Here is a 27,171-nt window from a genome sequence, read left to right on the forward strand (position 1 = left end):
TATCAATCCTTTATCAATATTAAAAAAATAAACAAAATAAATTACATATAAAAAAATATATATTATCCGAAAGAAGCGACAATCAAAAAAAAACGTTGGAAGTGGGATAAAAAAATAGAAATATACCACTTGTTTATAATATATGGTAGATTTTTGTATTATAATCAGTGACTTCTTTTACACCTACTCTTATTAGAGATCTGCAAAACTAGGCCCGGCCGTCGGGTTCGGGCTGGGTCGGGTCTTGGAAATTTTTTATCAATTTTATGTTGATTTTTAATGTAAAATAAAAATATTTTAATTTATTTATAGAAACTAGATGCCATATAACATTTGAGTAATTATAAAAATTAATTTCTATATTTAAATAAATTCGGGCCGGTAAATATTTTTTTTTAAAAATATCGGGTTCAGGCCGGGCAGGCAAATTAAAAATTTCGGGCCGGGCCAGGCTTGAAAAATTAGGCCCGATGCAGATCATAAACTCTTAGCGTGAAAATTAACCCTCCACCCACCCCCCACCCACACCCCCCCCCCCGCTTACAAATTTTAATTTTTTACTTTTTTTAAGAATTGTTACCCATACTCCCAGTTAATCTTCACCTCCTACTACCCTGCTGAAAATTATCCTATTCTTAATTAACTGAACTACACTCAATAACGAAAGCCAAAATGATTATTTGATTTGAAACATGATAGATGGCATAATATATATATAATATAATTACCATTGCATTATAAAAATAAGACAATTTAAAAATACACTGCAAAAAATGTAAATAAAAATATTATATAAATAATTGATATATAATACTATGGCAAATTAAGATCACCAAGTAAATTAATTGATGCTACTTTTTAAATAAAATATGAAAGATAATGTTTAATGAGTTATCATTGTAGGGTTCGGAACTATTATTAAAGAATTGTTTTACTCAGTAATTATTTTAAAATATTCATATTGGGTTTGAAATATATGCGTTGTTTAGCATTATTTAAAGTGCCTATATGTTGGCAACACTCTCATAGCCAAATTCAAATTTATAATATATCTATTTGATCTATCCCTTATAATTGTCACAATTTCGGACAAATAATACATGAATATGAATATAAAATAAATATAATATAATATTTCTAAATATTATGGGTGTTCATAGTTTATCACAAAAAGTAATATGAACTGCTTTGAATATATATCTATTACAAAATATTTTCGATATTAATATTAGTTATTTTCCAATATTCATAATATATATATAATAATAAAATTTTAAAATAATGTATAAACATTTAACTTAAAAATTTACTAATTATCATTTTTTAGGTCCAGTTTGGTTTTGAAAATTTTTTAAATCTAATTTGTCCATTATTTTATTTAAAAGTAGGTGTATCATCAATTAAGATAATTTAATTTTAAAAATCAGCCTGGACTGTGGTGTAGACAAATTTATTATAGGCTCAGCCTAGATTAAATATGTAATATAATTTTGAGCCAGTCTGAATTTTTCAATTATACCATTTTATGATGGGTCCCAAATTTATTTGTATATCAATCACTTCATCCTGCTATTTAAAAAGGTTTGGGGTCTAAATATTTTTAAAAAATTGACTCCTAGAAATTTTAAAAAGGGTGTCTTACATTTTACACAGTTCCAAAAGAATCCAGACTCTGATTACAGTTTCAAACTATTAAAACTGAAAAAAAAATGCAGACAATAAATAAACTCTAGAATGAATCACAAAATTTTGAACAATATAGATATTAAAGACCTGTAGCAAAATACATCTCAGGTATATTTACTAGGTTATTGTACAAAAAACTAGATCAATAATTTCTACCACCAAGGAAATTTTTTTTAAAAAAAAATGTGCCTGGCTTGAAATTAAAAAAATTTTCAAATCTAGCCTAGCTCTACAATTTTGACCTTTGCAGGTCTCTGGTAAATAAAATATTTGCACTTTTGTTTAGAACAATTTTGGAACCAATTGCTGGAATTTCAGATGGTTCCTATTCCAAGATTTGTCCCAGTTCTGAATGTTCAAACTCAAAAATATAAATTAATAACTTTAAATAATTAAATTATCAAAATGTTATGCCAAATATAACTTAATCTGGACAGGCTAGTATTGCTAAAAAAGATGTAAGTCTACCCCCCCCCCCCCATTTATTGATAAACCCAGTATTGGGAAAATTATATACAGCTAATGTTGTTAAAAGCTATATTTGGGTTAATTTTTTAAAATGGCAAATTTTATTTAATAATTTATTTTAGACTCAGCTAAAAGCCATAAAGCAATATTATAAAAACTTTTAAAAAGTAGCTAGTTACATTTTTTGCAAAAGTGACTAATTATTTTATTTGAAAATTAACTAATTACATTGTAAGTTGATTTACAAATGATATACCCATTTCATTTTTAATACAATTTTTTTGGAAATTAAATGAAAACAAATTTATTTTAAAAAAAAAGAAATAATTGCACCGAAATTTTTTTTTACCTTTAATTTTTATTGAAAAAAAATGTAATTAGCATTTTTAAATACATAGTATCCTTCAAATGCATGGTCTTCAACACAAAATGTCCGTTTAAATTTAGTTAGTACATTAAGAGGTCACTTTGTTTTTGGAAAAGTAACATGTATTTGAAAAAGAACACCCTATGAAAAATTTAAATATGCACCAAATTTTTTTTATAAATTCCACATAATAATATTTTTAACAATATGCTATTTTGCAAAATTTATGTTTAAATGTTTGCTAGTTTTTCACTTAAAATAAACTTCACAATAGACCAAAACAAACGTTCTATAGGAGCACTTTGTGCTAATTAGACATTACATTTATTAAACGATAATTTTAAATCTGGGAAATCATATAAAGATAATGAGAGATATATATCTATTATTTGTTGATTTTAAAAGTAACCTGAAAAATAACTCATTACTTTTCTCGTTATATCAAAAAATGTAGGTAACAATTATAGTTACATCTTTTAAAGGACACTCGTTACACAGGCTTTTTTACAACATTTTTTAGGTAAAAAAAATTTATCAGGGGGCTCGATCCCTTTCTCATCCTAGTGATGCTACAGACTAGTTATCGTTAACAATCATTAAGTACAAATTTTTAACGGTCTTAAAATGTTTACACTTAAATCAGATTTTTTAAACCATTTGTGAATTTACGATTTTATCACGGAAATTGACCTAATAAGTATTCATACATGAATATTTGAATATTAAGCTTTATCCTAGCAGTCAAAATTATTTATTTAATGCTCACTTTCACGTAGTGTTTGCAACGGTCCGGTCCGGTCTTTTTTTCTAAAATGGGACCGGACCGATGGACCGTTAAGTCAAATGAGACCGGACCGTGGGACCGTCGGTCCGGTCCGGTCCAGGCGGTCCGGTCCCACCTAAAAAAATTTTTTTTATAAAGCTACAAAAATTTTATTCTGCATTTAAATTTATTAAAAATGAATAGTTAAATTACCCTATTAATATTTCAATTATATCATCAATTCATTTTTATTATATTATACACAAATGCCTAATCAAAGAAGAATATAAAAAGTAAACTATGAATATTGAATTTAATGAAACGGAAGAATATAAAAAGTAAACGATGAATTAGATATTATATAGTGTTAGGCATTAAATAATCATATTTTATATGTTCATGTACATACACATTAACTATAAAGCAATTTATAGTAAACTTTTATATTCTTTAATCGGTCTTCGGTCGGACCGGACCGTGGGACCGTGTTGTTGGACGGGACCGTCCCATAGGACCGAAAAGTCTAATAAGACCGGACTGGACCGGACCGGACCGTTGCAAACACTACTTTCACGACACAATCATTGCAGGCCTCTTTTAAGATTGCAGAATAAATTATCTCCATTATAAGTTCCAATTTAAAAGTGATTGTTGCTAAATTTCCCTTTATAATATAATCTACTAATCACATTTGGTGTTATATTTTTTTAGATGAATATAATCTTTTAATTAAACAAACCCTCAAGTGTTAATCATAATCAATATAAGTTATTATGATTGATCTAATTATGGGAGGGAAATTCGTAATTTAAGTATACTTCACATTCCCTCAGGATCTAACAGATTTTTTTTATCATTTATAACATAATAATAAACATTCCTCATATTGTTAAGCATTTTTATAAAACACCGTCACTCTGTGATTAATATTTAGAATTTAGATTCAATATAATAATTTTTTTAAAAATTCTTATATACCTATAATCCTTTTTTTATACTTTATTTTTTTTTTAAATTTAAGACTCTTTAATTTAAATCTACATAATGGTAATTCTAAATGTTCCATCTTTTCTATTATTATTGATTATCGGAAAATAACATGGATTCCGATATTAATCGCTCAACATCGACCGTAAAATTCATCGTAAAATTGAAATATTATAAAAAAATTTACACTTTATAACATTTTATTTTAAATGTTTTAATTTTTTTTAAAATATCGAAACGGGTCATGTCCGGAATTGTATAAATTTTTTTTAAAAAAAATAAATTTAGCATATATATGTTATTTAAAATAATTTTTTTTTTACAAGATCCTTCAAAAAATGCTTATAAACATGTGATATGTGTGCCTTTAAAAACTTAAATTATATTATATAAAAATCAGAAAATCAATATTAATTTATATGTCTTTTCCCTTTTTTAAATTTGTAAGAGTAATTCGCGATGATTTAATTTAAAAATTAACCCCATTTTTCTTTTATATTCTGTGTAATTAATAATTCTACCCTTTTATCTATTCATTTTTAATTTTACTTTGTTTTACCTGTAAACACAGGAAAATGAAACCAATAAGAAAAAACAGATCCAAGAGAACCGAAAGTCCAGGGGCCATTGGGGAAATTACACGGAATTCATATTGTCATGTATAGGATTCTCTGTCGGAATAGGAAACGTTTGGAGATTTCCTTACATATGTTACGAAAATGGAGGAGGTTTTTAAAAAAAATATCTCATACTTACTTTTATTTTCAGTATTTATACATAAATGAGCCTATTCAGGCCGGGTCCTTTTATGCCCTTCGTCATCAACGAGGATGACCTTATAAAAACAATTTTATAACTAATTTAAATATTTGGAACCAGGTAGAAATAATCATTTTAATGGGAAAGATCACTTTTGAACGTTTTATCATTTACAAAGAATTTAATTTATTATTTGCAAAATATATAGGTGCCTTCTTGATCCCGTTCATGATAATATTGATCTTAATCGGAATACCGCTCTACTTTCTCGAATTAGGTCTTGGACAATTCACTAGGTTGGGCCCTCCCGGCGCTTTCAATTTGGTCCCTATGTGCATGGGTTAATTTACTTTAAATAATAAATTGCTTAGTTTTGTAAAATTATTGAAATTTAATTTATATGATTATACTTGCAAATATTATGCCAGAGTTTACAATTCTTGAGATACCGGTCGATGCTCACAATATCGACCGACCATGGTTGATTGGCGATATCAATTGTGGTATCGGTAAAAATAGGGTCGTGCATTTCTGCTCAAAATTCTAAAAAATAGATTATTTATGTCTTTTTTTAAGAATGTTCATCCTAACATATTAATCAAATTTTTTTGTAAAAATTGTAATTTTTATGTATAAAAAAAATCATTTCCCTTCAAACTAAAACATTTCATTTTTCCATATAATTTTGTATTTTTTAGCATTTAGAAATTTTCTTTTTCTTTTGGGGGGTATTTCTTTAAAAATAGTTAGCAATAGGAGAATAATTTTATTTAAAGCGTCTTTTTAATATATTTGTTTGTAATATACCAATTTATATAAAATTTAAATGCTATTTTATTAAAAATATCATTTATATATTTTTATAAAATAAATCATTATAAACAACTTAAAAATTTTTTTTTAATGCTTATTTAAAAAATCTATATTTTTTTTAAAGATTTTTTAACGAATATAAATCTTCAAATGCGCACTGAAGATTTTTTTTAAACCTTGTATTATGTAAAATCATATTTTTATATTTGATTGGTTACATAGTACGATATTTTGAATTTTAAGTCTGTATTTTAAGGTTTTTTCTTTGAATTAAAGAAAGTAAGGAAGATTTTTTTTCAATGAAATATCTTATTTTAAATATCGGAACGCGCGCAATTTATATTAATTATTTCCTTTTTTTAAACGTTTTAAAAGGTATTGGGGTGGCTATGCTAATCGTTTCTGCCATAACAGGCATATATTATAACGTGGTCATGGCTTACACCTTGTTTTACACGTTCGCCTCTTTTCAAAAAGTACTACCTTGGACCCATTGTAATGGAGTGAGTTATTATTTTTTTTATGTCGATTTACCATTAGAAGCTTGCTTGGGGCGGGCCAATTTTGATAAAACGTGACTCTTATTTATAGTATGTCCCTTTATTTTCTTTACTTACCGAAAAAATAATTGATTCCGATTCAAGGTCGAAAGCCATATTTATTATAAAAAAATTTAAAAATTATCTCTAGCGATATGCAAAATACTTAATAAATAATCAACATTGTTAAGATTTTTTTTGAAACTTAAACAGTTTATATGATTTAATTTTAGCTATACAACACCCCAAATTGCTTTTTGCGAACCAATCAATCATTTCTATTTTCCGCAAATTCGACTAACAGTTCTTTACTGAATTCCTTGCAATATAATACCAGTCACATGATAAGTTCGAGCGAAGAGTATTGGTTGTAAGTCACCTGATTTTACATTTGTATCTATTAAAGATATATAACGTAATATTTTGAAATATGGCCATTTGGCATTGAAATTAATTTATATATATTTTTTAATCTAAACTTTTTTTAAATAATTTTTTTTAATTTAAAAGACTTTGCTCATTTTTGAATTGCAGGATACATTTTCAATATTTTATATGTAAAAATAAAATAAATGATTTAAATAATATACGTATAATGATATATTTTCGATTCTTATTTATTGTACGTCATATTTTATGGCTAAATATTATAATGTATTAAGTGTAAGATGTTTTTTTTATAAAGAATTGACCTTTTGATTTATATATTCATTCATCCGTTCCTTCATTTAAAGCAACATAAATAAAGATTGACTTTAAATCCAAGGTCAATAAAATGATAATATAAAAATTATAATTTGTTGTATTTACTACAGTTCTTGGTTATCTAATATTTTAGTTTAAAAATAAGAGATTAAATTTTTTTGACTCACTTTGAGCAGAAAATAAGAACTTATTAATAATTTTATCTTAATCTTTATAGGACTTGGAATATCATTAAAAAATAATCAATATTTTTAAATCAATTATAATATAAGTTTTGATAATTTAATGTTTGTAGATAACTTTTTACAATAATTATTTTATACACGACAATATTTTTTTTTTGTATTTTTAAAGCATTTATCAGCTATTTCACTTTTAATGCGAGTACTTATATTAGATTTAAGATGTTGCAATTTGGTAATCCGGCTCATTGATTGAAACTTACCGGTTTTCTCAGAGTTTGGAACCAAAACAAAAAAGAATCCAGGATATTATTTTTTAAATGTTTCGGTCAGATTTTTTTAAAACATGGGTTCTAATTAAGGTTCCTGGATTTGGCATCCGGTTCTAATCTCAGTTAATATGCAATCAATAAAGAATTTTTAAAGAATAAATCAGAATTCCATCGATAATACCATTTTAGTATTCTGCAATAAATAAACCTCGAAAACGGATCATATAATATATCGGTCCTGGTCCTGAATATTTTAAATCCGGTTTTATATCCAAAAATGTAGGAAAGGGTTCACTTTAGAGGGCTCCGGTTCCAAACTCTGGTTTTCCCAATAATTAAAGTATTAAGAGCCATGATGTATATTAATTTATGACACAAATATAGAAATCGTGTATTAGATATCAATTCATCGTCCGGGATGCATGATTTAGGCTCTATAAAATGGGAGTTGGCTCTTTGTCTCTTACTCTCTTGGGCCATCGTATTTTTGACTCTTTCTAAAGGCATTAGCTCTGCCGGAAAAGTATGCCTATATTTTTAGTTACGCAAAGGCCTTGTTATTTATTATATACATAATTTAATTTAAAAAAGGACACTGTTAACCTAAGTTTTTTTGTTTCATTATTAATCTTGTTTTTATCTGTGGAAACATTTAATAATTATCATAAATTAAGGGAGATTTGAATGATCAGACAAGGGACACAAATATCTTAAAAAAATTTAAAAAGTGATTTTAATGTCGGTTAGGATTAATCTTCTTATGAAATTAATAAATAAATTTGTATGTATTATTATAATATTATACTCATAACGATTTTAGTGTAAGATTTTTTTAATAATAAATAATTGGAATTATTTTATCTTACAAAATTCTATTTTTAAAACTAAACTTGTAATGTAACCTATGAAATTATATTTGATCACCAATTTAATTAGCATCCTCAGCCTCTATAATTAATGACATAACATCTTGTTTTTTTTAAACTAAATTAAATCACCAGATATTATCTAAATATTAATTTTTTAAAATTTTTATTGCAACTTATGATGTAACCAAGAGTAAATTTTTGTACCAATCCCTAAGCCTTACTTAAAATAACATTGATTTATGCCATATTATTATAAAAGTTAATGAAAATATCTTGCATCTATTATTTTCTTCCTGATTTTCTTCAATTAGGGCTAGAAAAATAAATAAATAAAAAAAATTTGTTTTTTAGGTCCGATACCTAACTTATTTTATTAATCATATTTTATGTTATTTCATTTTAACAGGCCATATATTTTACAGCAACTTTTCCTTATGTCATATTAATGATTTTATTGGTTCGGGGTGTGACCCTAGATGGCGCTAAAGAAGGTATCATGTATTTTATCAAGCCACAATGGGGGAAATTGACCGAAATTAAAGTAGATAAATTTTTAATATTACATGGAAATATGAATATTTTGTTGATTATTTAAATTAAGAATTTTCAAAAATAAAATATTTCGGATTAATTTATGTATTCGGATTAGTAATTAAATCAAAATATGAAATCTAAATAAATTAAAATGATTGTTATTAAGTTTTTATTCAAAATATCATGTATGAAAAGAATACCTTATATTTACATAAATTAAATTCGCTCGCCTAAAATAAAATTGACTAGGCAAAGGTACCATATTATTCTAAGAATTCATAAAACATAATAATTTTTAAAGGGATCAGAACTATCTGTGATCATCACGGGTTTTAAAGGGATAACTAAAAAAATTAGGGTTTTAAGTTAAGGAATGATAATACGGTATTATCACGTTTTAATCATGATAAAGAGGAATTTTATTTTACAAAGCGTTTTACGCGCTTTCGTTTTATTTCTTTTTAATTTTATTGTTATTTATTAATTTTCAATGTTATTTTTTTGGCCTTATGAAATAACAATAAGATATGTCTAATATAGGGTATCAATCGATAGTTAATCAAAAGATCTATTCAAATGGAGATCTCTCCCCTTAATGGGTGAGTCTAGGTCTGGAGAGTGAGGAATATTTATATCAAAACAAAATATCGATATGGATATCAAATTATAGCTAATTTTAATATTTTTTGAATGAAAGTCTTCATTCTTGGTCTTTATGGATGGGTATGACTTGGTCTGGGGAGTGGATAGAGGGGGGGGGGAGCAAAAAAATAAACTTTTTGATATAGATATCAAATAAAAGGTAATTAAAAATTTTTTTATAATAATAATCACTCATAGAAGGCGAGTCTAGGTCTTGTGGGGTCAGGAATATTTTTATCAAAACAAAATATCGATATGGGTATCAAATAAAAGCTAATTTTAGTATCTTTTGACTGAAAGTATTCATTTTTTGTCTTGATGGGCATGACTTGGTCTGGGGTGATGCATGGTGGGGGGGGGCAAAAAATAATTTTTATCAAATAAAAGGTAATTAAGATATTTTTTTATTTTAATAATAATAATCACTCATAGAGGGCGGGTAGGTCTTGGGGGAGAATATTTTTTCAACACAAAATATCGATATGTATCAAATAAAAGCCAATTTAAATATCTTTTGATTAGTATTCATTCTTGGTGTTGATAGGCATGAATTGGTCTGGGAGGGTGCATGGTGGTGGGGAGGGGGGTAGAAAAATAATTTTAAATAAAAGGTAATTAAAATATTTTTTATTGTAATAATAATAATCTCATAGAGGGCAGGTTTAAGTCTTGGTGGGTCAGGAATATTTTTATCAACACAAAATATCGATATGGGTAAATAAAAGTTAATTTATATCATTTGATTGAAAGTATTCATTCTTGGTGTTGTTAGGTATGACTTGGTCTGGAGGTTGGATGGTGAGGGGAGGGGGGGGGAAAGATAATTTTTTTTGATATGGGTATCAAATAAAAGGTAATTAAATATTTTTTATTGTAATAATAATAATCCCTCATAACGGGCGGGTCTAGGTCTTGGGGGACAAAAATATTTTTATCAACACAAAATATCAATATGGGTACCAAATAAAACAATTTAAATATCTCTCGACTGTAATAATTATATTCTAAATAGGCGGGAGATTTTAAGTGGTCAGGAATATTTTCATAAACACAAAATATTGATATAGGAATCAAACAAAAGGTATTTGAAATATCTTTTGACTGAAAGTATTTATTATCTTAAAGGGTTGGACTTTATCTGCGAATGGGGGGGGGGGAGGTAAAATTAAAATTCATCAAATAAAAAGTAAATAAAAAACTTTGATTATATTAATATTATCAAGCTAAGTAGGCGTGTTAAGATACCATGAATATTATTATTAACACAAAACATCAATATGTGTATCAAATAAAAGTTAAATAAAACATATTTAGACCTTAATATTAAATATCGCTATAAGCAGGGGTCATATATAGTCAATGCTCTTTAAAAACTCATTATACCTTAATGATAAAATTATTTGCTCGCAACTTAATCTAAATAATTTTTAAATCTAAAATTTTAAACCATCAATTCTCAAATTTAAAAATAACATTATAAATTATTCTTATTACAGTTATAAACTATTATGCTTCTTTACAAGCAAATCATCCCTATTATTATGCTTTATTTCAAACCATAAACATATTTTATTTTATTTGATAATTGAAATTTAAAATATAATTTTGAACAGTTATTTATTATTTACGCAAATAATATTTAAGTGACATTTTTTGGAACAATAAATCCCATTTTTAAAACATTGGCATCTTTTATTGTTGCAACTTTTTTGACAATTGCAAATTGATTTACAGTTAATTACCAGGTGCACTTCTTGATGCTGTTATTATGGAGATGGTCTTATTAGGAATGGTTAAATTGATAAATTTTATTGATTTATGAACGTTCGTTTTTAAAAATGGAGAATCAATATTTCACAAATTAGTTCCAACCCATAGTTTCTCGCCCTCTATTTGGATAATTTCGGCTTCAATATTTTTAGGGCATAGATTTGATCTATCATTTTTATTTATTGGGATCAGTACGTGATCCCAATGGATAATTTTATTTTTGTAAACATTATCTTGCTTATTCCTATCCAGGCGCGTAACCAATGGGGGGGAAAGGGGGAAATTCCCCCCCCCCCATCGCAAATTTGACTATTTTCATAAATATCATTTTAAGCTAATAAAAATTTTATCCCCCCCCCCCAGACCCCCCCCACCAATCAAAATTTTACAAATATTTGAATATCAATTTTCCAACATATTATTCAAAAATATTAATAAAATGTAAAAATATTTAGTCAAAGAGATTGAAATCAAACGATAATTTATAAATAAGGCTGAGCATGAAAAAAAGTAATGTGTCGTTAGCAGCGATATCATTATTGAATTCAATTGATCAATCAGAGTTTATCATTGCTGCTAGTTGCATCAATAAATTATTTTTAGCTCACTACTTTGTAGAAATTTACAAAAACCAAATTTAGATTTGGTTCAAGTTATTGATTTGGCGGAAAATATACATGAACAGGTAGATACAATAAGAATGAATGTAGATAAATATTTTCATAATATTTATCTAGACGTTGAATCGAAGGCTAAATTTTATGATATAATACTAATTAAACCTCGTCTAGCACCTAGGCCATTATTGAGATGAAAATAAATATTGGCTCAACTGAAGAATATTATAAAATATCCATTTTCATCCCATTCTTAGATACTTTTTTATAGCAAATAAAAGTACGGGTTTTAGATAAAAAACAAGTCTTTAGCAATCTTCAAGTTTTATTACCCAAAGATCCTTCTTCATTTTCTAATGCCACTATTGGTAAAATTAAATATTTAGAAAAATTTTATTCCTATGAGATTGATACTGAAATAAATTTAATCAGTGAATTCGAATTGTGGTATAAATATTTATACGTTTAGCTATTTTACCTGAGCATGCTATTGATGCGCTCAATCGGTGTAAAGAAACCTTGGCTCAATTTCCTAATATTTCGAAGTTGTTTTATATTCTTGCATGTTTGCCCATTACAACATGTACGAATGAAAGGACTTTTTCCAACTTGAGAAGGTTGAAAACATATTTACGAAGTACTGAATCTTGGCTAAATGGGTTAGCTCTGTTAAATATACACAGAGATTTGGTTCCAAAGACAAACTAAATAATTAAAAATCTTGTATTTGATAAGAAGTTAAAAAAAAATTGTTAATTTAATTATTTTCTAGTCAATATTATAAACTACTATTAGTATTTTCAATAAAAAAAATTATATTCTACTTATATTGTATGAGAATTTAAGCTGAGGCTAGTTTTTAAAGCAAATTTTATAAAAAAAATGACATTACACTTTATTTCAACTTTACATATAAATAAACCTTTACATTTAAAAAAACTTTATTAAATATAATATACCTAACTTGAAATAATAAAAAAGAGGTTTGTAATATTCTATCCATAAGCACGAATTAGTAAATAATAGTTAAAAATAGAAATATAATATAGCTAAATAAGACCCGGCCAAAAAAATTTCCCCCCCCCCCCTATAAGAAAATCCTGGATACGCCACTGTTCCTATCTATTAAATATGTAATAAACGAAGGCAGTCTAGCTAAAATATTTTCGATGCTATTGCTTATTGAGTTTGTAGTATTTTTATCTCTCCATTATATTGTGTTGCCTATTTTATAGTTCGTTCTCTCCAAAAGAACATATTCAATATTGTAAGATGATTCGTAGGAATTTCCCCTCTTTATTTTGTGAGAAATCACTATACCCTATGATAAAACCTTCAGCCACATCTTACAGCAAAATTTATACCCTGTGTTAATTTTTTTTATCGAGATTAAAATACTTTTTGAATTTTGGAAAAGGAAATTCCATATCATCATTTTACAGGGATATTACTTTGTCGATATCTGTACCAAAATTATCTTCATTATCAATCTCTACTGTCGACATTTAAAAATTTTAATTTTTTTGAAAAATATATTTACAATGCATATTATTAAATGTAAATTTCAAAATAAAATAAAAATATTATGATTTTATAATTAAACTATAAAATTATTATAATAATTTTTTGATATTTTTTTTAGGAGCTAGCCATCGCTCTTTTTATAAAAAAGGTAGCCCGCTAAAGTTTGTTACTAGAAGAAATAGCTATAGAATAAAACGCTACGTTAAGAACCCTGCAATTTAAATATTTCTGGTTCAGGATTGGAACCGAAAAAAGGATTTAAAAAATTGTTTTATCTTTATTCTTTTTTATTTCTTAAAATTCTATCCAAATGGAAATTTTGTTAATATGTTGAGGGTTGGCTACTAAAGAAAGACTAAGTAAGTTATTCTTAACAAGGTTTGTGTTTTGACAGAAAATTTATAAACATCCTAAATCTTAATTTATACTAAGGGAGATTAGGAATAAACGCATAGAAGATTTTGATCAAATAAATTTTATATTATGTAGGCCAACCACAACCATTAACACATTAAATTGCCATCTATCTATAATTTTATGTGAAAGTTAATTTTAATAATATGCAGAATAAATATGTAGAATATATTTATTGATAAATAACGGACTTTCTTATTTGATAACCATATTCAATTTATATATTATGAAAATTTTAATTCTGATCACCTAATTTTTAGACCCGAATATTTACTGCTATTATTATAGTCTTTAGAGATTTCCATCACCTTATATTTGATACTCATATCAAATTATTATTTTTAAACCCTCCCTCCTCCGGACCTAATCCAACCCATTAAAAGACCAAGAGTGAATACTATTATTTTAGTAGAAAAATATTTTAATAGTTTCTATTTTATAGTGATATCTATATTTTGTATTGATAAAAAATTTCCTGCCCTCCAAGACCTAAAGCCCATTTAGAGTTTAATTATTATTACAATAAAAAAATATTTTAATAACCTTTTATTTGATGCCCTTATCAAAAAAATTATATTTGCCCCCCCCCCCCCTGACTATGCACCCTCTCAGACGAATTCATATCCATCAACACCAAGAATGAATACTTTCAATCAAAATATATTTAAATTAGCTTTTATTTGATACTCATATCGTTTGTGTTGATAAAAATATTCCTGACACCCCAAGATTTACACCCGCCCTCTATGAATGATTATTATTATTGCAATTAAAAAATATTTTAATTACCTTATATTTGATAACAAAAAATATTATTTTTTTGTCCTCCCCCTTTATCCATGCTCCAGACCAAGTCATACCCATCAAGACAAAAAATAAATACTTTCAGTCAAAAGATATTTAAATTAGCTTTTATTTGATACCCATATCGATATTTTGTGTTGATAAAAATATTCCTCACCCAGACCTAGACTCGCCCATTAAGGGGGAGAGATTCACCTCCAGTTGAATAGATAATTTGGTTAGCTATAGATTGATACCCAATATTAAACATATCTTATTTCATAAGGCCAAAAAAAATAACATTGAAAAAAAATAACAATAAATTTTTTTAAAAAATAAAGAAAACGCGCGTAGAATGTGTTTTAAATTAAGATACTTCTATATCATGGTTCAAACATGATAATACCGTATAGTTCTTTATCCTTTAAAAAATTGAATTCTTAAAGGGATCCCTTTAAAACCCATGATGATCCGGATAGTTCTGATCCCTTTAAAAATTAAGACATATATATTCTAATTTAGAACCTTAAATAAAGGCAATACATGGTAAGTTTAAAACAATCTACCATTTCCTGTTTAAAATGTTTGCGAAATATAATAATATCAACAAAACAGGCTTCATTTAGCTGATCACTAATTATAACATAATTTTTTGGTAAAACCAAACAATTAAGTTTTCAAATTAGACAAGTATATCAAGTATTTTTTTAAATTGGTTCTTGTTATACTCTTGAAATTTACGAGGATAGGCGATTTTATAAGAGCTTTCATATCTCTTTTAAAAAACATTTAGGTCTGGCGCGAAGCTGCCGGCCAAGTATTCTTCTCACTTAGCGTAGGCTTCGGCGGCATAATAGCGTTCAGTTCTTTTAATGCCTTCGATAACGATTGCCATCGGGATGCTTGGATAGTGAGTGTGGCCGATACCGTTACCAGCTTGTTGTCGGGCCTCGTTATATTTTCCGTGATGGGGTTCATGTCCAAGTACATGGGAGGCACAGACGAGTTCGGCAATTTCACGCCCCTACCTATCACCGAGGTCGTCAAGAGTGGAGGTAATTCGTGGACATAAGAAGAAAATCGATAGGAAAAAAGGAGATGTGACTCATTATTTTCATTATTAAAATGGCGGCTATTATTCATATACACTGATCTTAGACCATTGGAAATAGAGTCGTCTCTTCATTTTTTTGAATACATTTATCTAAATAAAGTATTAGTTATAATTAGTGCTGTAAGTGTTACTTCAAAAAGAAACTCGTTACGTCATAAAAATGTACACTTTACCGTTACTCGTTACCTTGTGAAAAAGTAATGCACGTTACTGAGAAAGTAACGCGTTGTACTCGTAACTAGAAAACTTAAATATTATATATAAAAATTTCCTATATGTAATATAAATAAAATTATATATTATAGAGATTAGATCTTTTTATAATAATATTTTTCCAATATTTGATATAAATAAAATTATACGAAAATAATATATTATGTGATAAGATTAATAAATTTTTTTTAACAACAATTTATTTTCAAAGTTTTGATCAGATAAGTGCTCTAACTGGCGCTGAGGATGGGAGGGTTGTATTATATTCAATAAATAAAATATTAATTGGGCGAACTTATTAAAAACTGAAAAATAATCCTTATTTCGAAGAAAGCTTATTAGATCATCTTCAAAAGAATCTTCATTCAGATCCTCGTCTATTTTTTTCATCTTTATCAGAAAATAATCTGGTATGCGTGTTGTTTTTAAAAAAATCAAAGTCTTTCTTTGTCTATTTTCTCAAAATGGAAATAAATTAAAGCTTTCTACCTTCGTTGTATCCAGAGCCTCTAATTTAAATAGTGGGTAAATTTTTTTAAGTTTTATTATTATAATAGTTATTGTGTGAACCAAATGTTCTAAAATCGAAAGAGCCATAGCAACCGGTTCCATAACTTATAAAATCATATATATTCATATCATATTTTTTGATAAACACAACCATATGATATATTTATGAACGATGTCATCATCTAAAAATCTCTATAATTCAAATTTATCATCGTCAAATTGACTATTCTCCTTTATAAAATTATTTATTTCACGGAGTTATAGAGTTCCATCTTTTATCCTATTTTTTCTTTAAACAGTTTCGAGACTACCCAGGTTTCCAGCGCATGACCAATGGGGGGGGGGTACCCTCATCGCAAATTTGCCTATTTTCGTAAATATAATTTTAAGTTAATATAAATTTAAATTTCTTTCCTACACCCCCCCCCCCCTTTCCTACTCCCCTATCCTCAAAAAATGTATTCAATATACCAGTATGGAAAAATTTGAAAGAAAAATTTTAAAAAAGTGAAAACCCAAGATTATTTCTGTAAAAATCTAATATACCCAAAGGCCTACAATAAGTGGGCCTAAATATCTCCAATAAAATTTATGGGTAAAAAATTCTTCTAATAGTGTTCCCCTCACCTCCCCATCAAAATCCTGGATACGCCTATGCCATATTTATTCAACAATGAGGATATATTCGAGGTGGGATACAATTTTATTTTACCATTAGTTTTCTGTATTGGTGTAAAAAATGTTTCATATTGGGACCAGGCAAGTTAAATCATCTTCATCTGAAGAAATATGTACAATTGACATAATATTCTAATATAAATTAACATATCTGGTTTCAATATTTGCAATAATCTTGAATAAAAATTTAACAACGAAAATTTAAAATAAAAATGATCTGACTTAAAAACCCGGCTTAAATTATTTATAAAATTTAAAAAATAAATAAAAATAATTTTATAATGCAAATGTTTTTTCCATATTTTTTAATATAATCATTAAAGTAACGAGTGACGTTTTGTGTTACCGTTACTCAAAAAAAAATAAACGCGTTACTCGTTGCCACAAGAAAAGATACGAATTGCGTTCCTTTTCTTCAAAAAAGGTAAAGCCGTTATTAACAACGTTACTTTACAGCACTAGTTATAGAATTAAATTGTAGCACATATAATAGTTCCATCAAAAAATAAACCAATTTAATTTAACAATTAAAAAAGGACCGGGTTTAGCGTTCATAGCGTATCCCGAGGCTCTCGCCCGTCTATACAAGCCACAGCTATGGACCGTTATGTTTTTCTCGATGCTTTACATGCTCGGTTTGAATAGTGAGGTGGCTTACATTGAAACTATTCTATCGGCATTACACGATAATTTTCCCAATGTATTTCCCTGGAAATACAAAACATGGACCTGTCTCGGAGCCTGTATCATAGGCTTCTTGTTTGGGCTACCCTGTGTTACACAAGTAAAGTTTGTTACATTTCGCTAATATTACCTTTTATTAAATTAGGTGAATTGCCAATTGTTTTTTACGAAATGGTTGGATTAAAGCATAGATATAAAACTATAAATAATAGATATATTATTGAATTTAAACAAAATTTTAATATTCTAATTTTTAATTATTAAATCAAATTTTGGTTTTTATTAAAATAGAAAATCTTTGAATACTAGCATAGCTCTTATTAGAGGTTTATAATAAAACAGGTAATAAGAAAAGAAGGCTTTTTCGACCATGTAATCATAACCAGGGTTTCGAACCGTTTAGTATAACGGTTCGGTTCGTTCCGGTTTTAGTTTAAAATTTTATAAAGGTTTTGTTCCATTTCGGTTTTTAAAAAAAAATCATTTCGCTTCGGTTTATAATTTATAACGGTTCTTTTCGGTTTGTTCCGGTTTTTATAAATTTAATTTTAAAAAAAATTAATCATTAACCACGTATATATTAATTTTAGAGAAAAATCTTTTTAGTTTATAATTTCTTATTTAATTATCCATGATAATCTAATAGATATTTTTATTAAATTTAGGAAATATAAATTAGACAAATTAGTTTTTTTTTATTTTATAAATAAATAAGATAAAAACAAACATGCGTAAATACAATAATGAATAAAATAATATGTATACTATACTATTTAGGTTTAAAAAGAGAATTCGAACGGATAACTAAAATATTTTCTAATATTTCAGGATTTAATTTAGTTCTCTGGGCAGAGAGTATAAACTTAAGGCTTGAAAATGCTCTTTCTACGGAGACCTGCGTAGCTGGAACTGCTAGCACAGTTATAGCTAACTTATAAAGTTCTGGCATACTATTCTTTACATTTTCCCAATAATTCAAAAGATTAGTATCTTTTTCTAATCTCTCTATATTATCAAATGACCGAATTATATATTCTATTTCTATACATACATTTATTATAATTTTCGATGCCCTGAGAATTATTCTTATTAAGACTTTCATGCGACTTTAATAAATCTTCAAAATCATCATCTAAATTATCCTTCGAATACGAACACGTAGGCATAGTATTTAGAATTTAAATATTCTGATTATTTAGATTTTGTATCAAGTTCCAAGTTTTACAAAGATGTTTTCTGGCGATCTCTCTTTCTTCAAAAGTTAAAAATACATTATATCTAGGGTCGAGATAAATAGCAGAGCAAAAAACTTCATTTTTGAAATTTATTTCTCGTGCTTTCATCGTAGAAACTAAAAGTCTGGCAAATGGAGTGTCTATTTTACTCGTTTGCATGAGACATTTGATCCACGCAGCATAAAAATCGCCCATTGTCAATTGTTCACTTTGTAAATATTTTGTCAAAACATAAGCTGGATATAAAGCTTTTAATATGTCACTAATTATTTTCCATTCATTCTCTGATAAACATTTTTTCGCGATCGCTTTGGAGCGATATTTCTTGGCAAAAGCTTTTTAACTCTAGTAATCTCTCCAACATTAAATAGATAGAGTTCCATCTTGTGCAACAATCTATTAGTGGTTTTTTCAAATTTAATTTTGAGAAAATAGCCATTGTTGTCTGATTTCTTATTTTTTTGCAGATGTTTCTTGCTTTATTTATAATGACAATTTCATTTGAATTTTTAATGCAATCATTAATTGCTAATTGAAATGTATGTGAAGCACATCTAATACCTATTAATATGGATCTGGCATTTGGTGCAAGATTAATATTTTCAATATTAAAAAGTTCTTTATTTTCATCATGAATTATATCATTATTATTTAAATCGTCAATATCTATATCATTATTATTTAAATCATCATTAATTAAATAATCGTTAAGGTCATCATCTTCTTCATCGTGTAGTATTAATAGCTTAATTAACTTAATCATATTTTCTGCATTATCGGTGGTTATTGTGTAAATCTGCTCAATTTTTATTTCATATTCTTTTAGAACATCTAATATATTTTTTTAATATATTCTGATGTGTGTCGTTCTTTAATCACTTTCATGCATAGAGTCCTTAATTTTATTTTTCCGTTATTTATAAATTGAATATTGATCCCCAATATGGACCTATCATATCTAGTTGCTATATCTAATTTTAACGAATTAAGTTTTTGATATACTTCAGGAAAATTAAAATTTTAAATTTAGGTTAATAATTTAAAATTAATTATTTTTAAAACCGTTTTGAACCGGTTTAAACCGGTTCAAAATATTTATAACGGTTCGGTTCGCTCTTTTAATATTTTCTTCATAACGGTTCGGTTAAGGTTACGGTTCAGAAAATCATAACGGTTCATTCCGGTTTTGCGGTTCGGTTCGGTTCGAACCCCTGTTCATAACATTTTAAATAAAAAATCTTTGATATAAACTGGCGTGCATTACAAAAGTTAAATTTTTTAGTCCATAATTTAAAACCAATGGCTTCTATTAGTGTTGTTAATCGACTAAATTTAGTCGACTAACAGACGACTAACTAATATCGAAAAATTCGACTAAAAACTTTACCGACTAATTTGGTCGACTAAAAACGACTTATTAGTCTACTAAAAACGACTAATTAGTCGACTAAACAGAAGATAAAAAAATAGAAGTAAAGTGAGAATTTGTCATTAAAATAACTATACGAGTCATATATAAGTTGTAAATATTTTTTGAATTTCTTTTTCTTTGAAGGAACAGGTTAAAATTATAAATTGTAAACAAAATTTCAGTGAAAAGTGAAAATTGTCATAATTGTTATTTTTGAACTTTTTTATTTAAAGAGAAATGATGCTAAATTTAAATATATTGTTTATAAATTTAAAATAAACTAAGTAGCATGAATCCTTTCTAAATTATATTAATCAATCTCCTTTAAAATTTAAATGTTTTGTTATATAAATAGTGTACTCTCCTTAGTCCTCTCCTCACTATTAACCTCACCTACCCTTATATTGTGAAATTAATATTGATAAAGTAAAAAAAATTGGAAAAAATATACAAAAAAATTTAAAATAATAATATGGGAGAGAGAGAGAGTCGGGGGAGATATTGGTTATTTAATAATATTAAATTAATATTAAAAATATACAAAAAATTAATGGTGCCAGATAGGCCTAAAATTATTTAATATAAGAAATAAAATCTCAAAATGTGATGAATTATTAAATTTAGGCAAACAAATAAACAAAACAATTTATAAAAATAAGGGAAAATATATGAAAATTTCAGAATATACTATTTTTAAATTAATGCAATCTAGATTTTAAAAACATAATTGAAAAAGTAATCATTTTTGTAAAATTAAGGTATGGTATGGTTATTTATTGAATTAAGTCATAGATATCAATTTTCACGTGGAACCAGATACCGGATTAAAAACAAAAAAAATGAATTAGCAGTTGCAATCATCAGATAAATCAGATGATCGATCATAATCACTATCTAGTTTTGATTTTGAACCTCATTCAATATCAATATTGAAAAAGATATTTTTATATAATTTATTTTCTAAGTTTTCAAATATGTTTTATTTATTTTAAACATTTATAAGTTTTAAAAAAAATCAATTGATAATTAAAAAATATTTATCATATTGATTCCTTAAATAAATTGTAATTTACACCCTTCTTTTGTGATAAAATCTTGACGTGGATGCTATCTATTTCAAAAATTTCATTTATAATTGAATTTTCTTTGCTTTTGGGAAAAAGGGTAAAATTAAACTTTTATCCACATCGATGTTAGTTACATGCAAAAAAATCCAAAAAGTATTTTTAATCTAATTACCTTCTCTCAACAATAATATCCAGAATAGTAATAGGTACTTTAGTATTAAAAATGTTGCATATATTTTTTAATGTTTACCTAATAAATTTTAAATAACTAATAAGAGTTTAAATTTTTAAATCGGGCCGTTAGCACTTTTAAAATTAGATGGAAGGGCGTAGGCTAAAACCCAGCTCGTTTCACCAATTATTCTAAAGATCTTAAAATTAACGATTATATTAATTGTCATATGGCACATCCTCATTTAAATTTTAAATTAACATGTTTACAATTTATTTTACTCAGTTTGTTAAAGTTAAAAAAAATAATGATTATGACAATTGTCACTTTTCAATTGTATGAAAATTTTATTTAACATATAACTATATATATTTTTACCTATTTGTTTTAAAAAAAGTTCAAATATAACAATTATGACAATTGTCACTAATCTATGGTACATCTTCACTGAAATTTAAATATAACATGTTTACAATTTATATTTTTACCCATTAACTTCAAAAAAATTTTAAAAAAAACATAAGAATGACGATTATGACAATTGTCACTTTTCCATGGTCTTCATTGAAATTTTAATATAACATGTTTACGATATATATTTTTACCCATTTGCAAAAAAACTTAAAAATGACGATTATGACAATTGTCACTTTTCTATGGTACATCTTCGCTTAAATTTTATTTTAACATGTTTACAATCTATATTATTATCCTCTTGCATTAAAAAAATTCAAAAACTTTTAAAATGACGATTATGACAATTGTCACTTTTCTATGGTACATCTTCACTGATATTTTAATTTAACATGTTTACAATATATATTTTTACCAATTTGCTTCAAAAAGTTTCAAAATAACTAAAAATGACGATTATGACAATTGTCACTTTTCTATGGTACATCTTCATTGAAATTTTAATCTAACCTGTTAGAATATATATTTTTACCCATTTGCTTTAAAAAATTTCAAAAATGACGATTATGACAATTGTCACTTTTCTATGGTACATTTTCACTGAAATGTTAATTTAACATGTTTACAATATATATTTTCACCAATTTGCTTCAAAAAAACTTAAAAATGACGATTATGACAATTGTCACTTTCCTATGGTACATCTTCGCTTAAATTTTATTTTAACATGTTTACAATCTATATTTTTACACACTTGCGATAATAAAATTTAAAAACTTTTAAAATGACGATTATGACAATTGTCACTTTTCTATGGTACATCTTCGCTTAAATTTTATTTTAACATGTTTACAATGTATATTTTTACCCTCTTGCGTTAAAAAAATTCAAAAACTTTTAAAATGACGATTATGACAATTGTCACTTTTCTATGGTCATCTTCACTGAAATTTTGATTTAACATGTTTACAATATATATATTTATACCTTGCTTTAAAATAATTTAAAAAAGTTCAAAAATAAATTATGACAATTTTCACTTTTCACTGAAATTTTGTTTACAATTTATAATTTTAATCTGTTCCTTCAAAGAAAAAGAAATTCAAAAAATATTAAAAATAACTTATATATGACTCATATAGTTATTTTAGTGACAAATTCTCACTTTACTTCTTTTTGTTTATCTTCTCTGATTAGTCGCTTAAGTTTTTAGTCGATTTCCTCGACTACGACTATTAGTCTTATTCGGAAGAAATCGACTAATTAACAACACTAGCTTCTATAGATCCTATTTAGGCTTACGAAAGATATTATATTTTTTATTCGGGCATGCTCAAATAATCTATTAACAAGCTGATTCATAATTCGTCCTTTACAAAACGAAATAGTTATATTTTATTCTTTACTCATAAAAAATGATAGGGTGGACAATTTGTTGTAAAATTTTTGGATCATTTTGGATCTACATTTATGGTGGTTATGATTGGTGCATTCGAAGTTATTGGAATCATGTGGATATACGGTTAGGTCATTTATATCTAATATTTTATAAATTGGTGGAGTAAAGGGATATAACTGATTATCATTATTTAAATGGCGGCTCTTATGCAAAAAAAATTTAGATTGTAAATTATAAAACTTTTTATATATAAAAAATGATAGTGTTTTTATTTAAGGTTATAATAGATTTTTGGATGACATGCAAACCATGATGGGTAAAAGAATTCCTTTACTGTATTATTGGTTGTTTACCTGGGTTTTCGCCGCACCAATCATGTTAATGGTACATTAACCTTTTAACTTTTATTATTGCTGTAAAAATATTTTTTTAAATCGTGTTAGTCCATTTCCATACAGAACGTTTTTTCAAAGCGGTTTTTGGGTAATGTTATCAGCTTTCCAAAAAAAAACTAACTTGTCGAATTAATTTTTTTATATTTAAAAAAAAACAATCCCGATCCCTATTTTTTTTATCGTAAATAGAAAACAAACTAGTTTGATATTAATAACGATTAAATGGCCTCTTGAAATATGGCTCCGGAATGTTATTTTTAAATATTATATATAAATAATTAATTCGTTAGTGTTTTTTTAGAAAGCTGGTAACATTACCCAAAAACTGCTTTGAAAAAACGTTCTGTCTGGAAATGGCCTTAGTCGTTTATTGGATGGCAAAAAATCGAAGTTTCGCATCAAAAGTCATTTTCAAAAAGGAACGTGTTTTTTTTAAAAAATACATTTAATATTTAAAATGAATTATATAATACTTATGCGTTGTATTTTTTTATTTTGTAATAGATAAAATGATAAAATAATATATATATTTATGTTAATTAAATTAATTTTTAATAAGATTTTTTTTAAAAATTTTTATCCGATAAGCAAGAACGTTTGAATTTACTACTCTAAAAACACCTTCTACCGGAGCTAAGGATGGTATTGTATAGTGTTTGATGAATAAAGGACCTATTTATTGTTTATTGAAATTTAATGTTTTATCTTTTGCTTGAAACGAACGATCATCGTCCTAATTTTTCATGAATTCTTTGTTTGAAAAAAGAGTTTTCGATTCTGTTCTAAAGCATCTACATATTTTTGTTTTCTACGAGTTCCTTTAAATGTGATACTAATTTATTAATCGTTTTATTCTGCGAATAACTTATCATCCGGTTTTTAATTACAGGATATATTATTGAGGAAATTTGATAATGATGAGGTATTTTTATTAATCCCCTCTATTAGCTCATCTATTGATGGTTGACTGACAATAAGTTAAACATATATTTTTTTGAGTAATAATAGGTGTCAAATGTCAGAAATGCATGTTATCTTCACTTTCTAATTTAAAAATGTGGTGGCTATTGGCTCATGATCTGATACAATATTTTTTTGTAATTTATTCTAACGAAATAATTGAAATACTTATTGTACCTGGCCTTCGAAAATAAAACATAATAAGATTTTAAAAAAATTCAGATTTTGATTAAAAAACAAATAGGTTACAATTTTTTTTAAATAAAAATTTTGATTTTTTTTGAGAATATTTTTGAATAAAAATTTGAACTTTTTAAATTGAATGAACTAAAAATATTCGAAAAAAAATTGCCTTCACATTCAAATTTGTCTAAAAAAGGAAGATCGCATACCTGGGTTTTTTCAATAAAAAGGTATTAACGAACGCATGATTGCGCTCGTTTACATGACTAACTTCTAACGTAAACGACAAAGGAAGACAAGAAGGAAAGAGAGAGGGAAAGAAATATAGTAAGTATAAGAAGTGGTATCTAATATATTTTAATAAAGTTATATATTAGCTCCTTATGAAAATATCACGAATGATAAAAAATAAACCATTTTTTTGACAGGTAATATTTATCGTATCAATAGCCGACAGTCACCATCTCGAATATCAAAATTACATATACGATCTTAAATTTCACATTATAGGCTGGATTATAGTGATTGTGGGTTTGGGTCAAATCCCCTTATGGGCAGTTATTAACATAACCAAACAACCCGGTCCATGGAGAAAAGTTTGTTGCTTTTTATTGTCATATTGCTTATTATATTATCAATGAACTTCCTTAAATAAATTTAAAAAAAAAATGGTTTTCATAAACAGTCTTTTTTGAATATTTCTGAAAATTGAATTGATGAGATAAAATAAAATGCCATTTTGTTTTTTTATTCTACCAGTAGGTTTACAACTCAACAGTAATATTCATCAATTACACACTTATATTTTACAAGATGAAAATAAATATTCCATAAAATTTGTTTTAAGCTTAAAAAATTTTAATATTCATCAATTTTATAAACTATTAAATATTTCATTCCGATAAATCTTAAAATACATAATTTTTTATTATAAAAACCAAACGAATCTAGAAATTTAGGAGAGCTCGACATCCGGGCCCGGATATGTCCCACGTGCACACCGTAACCAGAGATTTATTCGCTGTTCAAAGTCAGGGAAGTATGAACAATAGCAACATTTTACTGCAAAATCTTTCCAATTAAATACCAAAATCAATTAATTCCAGTCCTCCCGTTTTTGCATATCCCAAACCTTCTATCATCCAAATTTTTTTTTAATCAGTGCTTTAATATATATATATAACAGTTGACAAAATATTTATTCATTTTTTTAAGAAAAAGTTCTTATTTTTCAATACCACATTGACCATTATATTTAAATGCAATTTTTAACCTTTTTTAGGAGAGATTTTTTGTCTTTATTATAAATTGGTGGAAAATAATGGTAAATTATTCATATTTTTATAATACAATGATATTAAGGAAGATTTCTTGATTTAACTTTCGATACCAAATTGGGACATTGGTATTTAAATATTTTTCCACCACTAAGTGGAATATAATAACTGTCTTTAATTATATAATAAAATAATTATTAAATTTAAGGGTATTTATGGAAAATGGGTTGACTTTTTATTCAATTATAAAAATATAAAAACAATGTCTATAATTATTTTTGTAATTTGATTCTCCCAATTTTATGTCTAATCAATTTTATAAGCAATATATATATGTTTCATAAGTAATAATTATAATAACAATACCGAAAATATTTTTTTACTATTGGAACATTTACATACACTAATCATCGATAATTTTTTTATATCTGTTATATCTAATGTAATTTATATTTTCGGTATGCGATTTTTTTGCATACACAAAAAAGGTAAATATAAATTCTTAAACCAATTTTTAACAATAGTGTTTTCTTAAAATCTAATTCGTTATCAACTTGTAACATTATATGGTTGGTAAGTGACAAGTTACCTGCACACGCTCAACTCAAAACGTTACTTAATTTTCATCTTGCAAATTTGTTAGTGCTAAGGAATTGTCGTGTCCTTCATCCAGTTTCTTAGGTTCACTATCATATGCGGATTTATGTCTGATTTCATCAAAGGACGGGGTAGATTTTATCGCATTATGAAATTTCTAGATTTCGT

At 26.4% G+C, this 27,171-nt stretch overlaps 1 protein-coding gene across 1 annotated transcript; it reads left to right on the plus strand.

Moving 5' to 3' along the window:
• Positions 1–1,017: 1,017 nt before the first annotated feature.
• On the plus strand, positions 1,018–26,917 carry LOC135930444 (sodium- and chloride-dependent glycine transporter 2-like). Its single transcript, XM_065467239.1, has 13 exons — positions 1,018–1,173; positions 4,843–4,999; positions 5,239–5,370; positions 6,219–6,346; positions 6,616–6,752; positions 7,926–8,064; positions 8,817–8,951; positions 15,488–15,749; positions 17,746–17,993; positions 23,615–23,714; positions 23,869–23,975; positions 25,558–25,725; positions 26,081–26,917. The coding sequence occupies exons 1-13, from the start codon at positions 1,147–1,149 to the stop codon at positions 26,210–26,212; spliced, it is 1,872 nt and encodes a 623-aa protein (XP_065323311.1). The 5' UTR covers positions 1,018–1,146; the 3' UTR covers positions 26,213–26,917.
• The last annotated feature ends 254 nt before the right edge of the window (positions 26,918–27,171 follow it).

Source organism: Gordionus sp. m RMFG-2023, chromosome 5 (assembly GCF_954871325.1).
Source record: "Gordionus sp. m RMFG-2023 chromosome 5, tfGorSpeb1-WG-v2, whole genome shotgun sequence".
NCBI classification, from domain to species: domain Eukaryota; kingdom Metazoa; phylum Nematomorpha; class Gordioida; order Chordodea; family Parachordodidae; genus Gordionus; species Gordionus sp. m RMFG-2023.

Bases quoted from the DNA above. Each gene is read 5' to 3' on its own strand.
- LOC135930444 (XM_065467239.1), top strand. From the start codon at position 1,147: ATGGGTGTTCATAGTTTATCACAAAAA. The intron at 5,000-5,238 runs GTTTTTAAAAAA...CAAAATATATAG, and splicing joins ATGTTACGAAAATGGAGGAG to GTGCCTTCTTGATCCCGTTC. The intron at 5,371-6,218 runs GTTAATTTACTT...ACGTTTTAAAAG, and splicing joins TTTGGTCCCTATGTGCATGG to GTATTGGGGTGGCTATGCTA.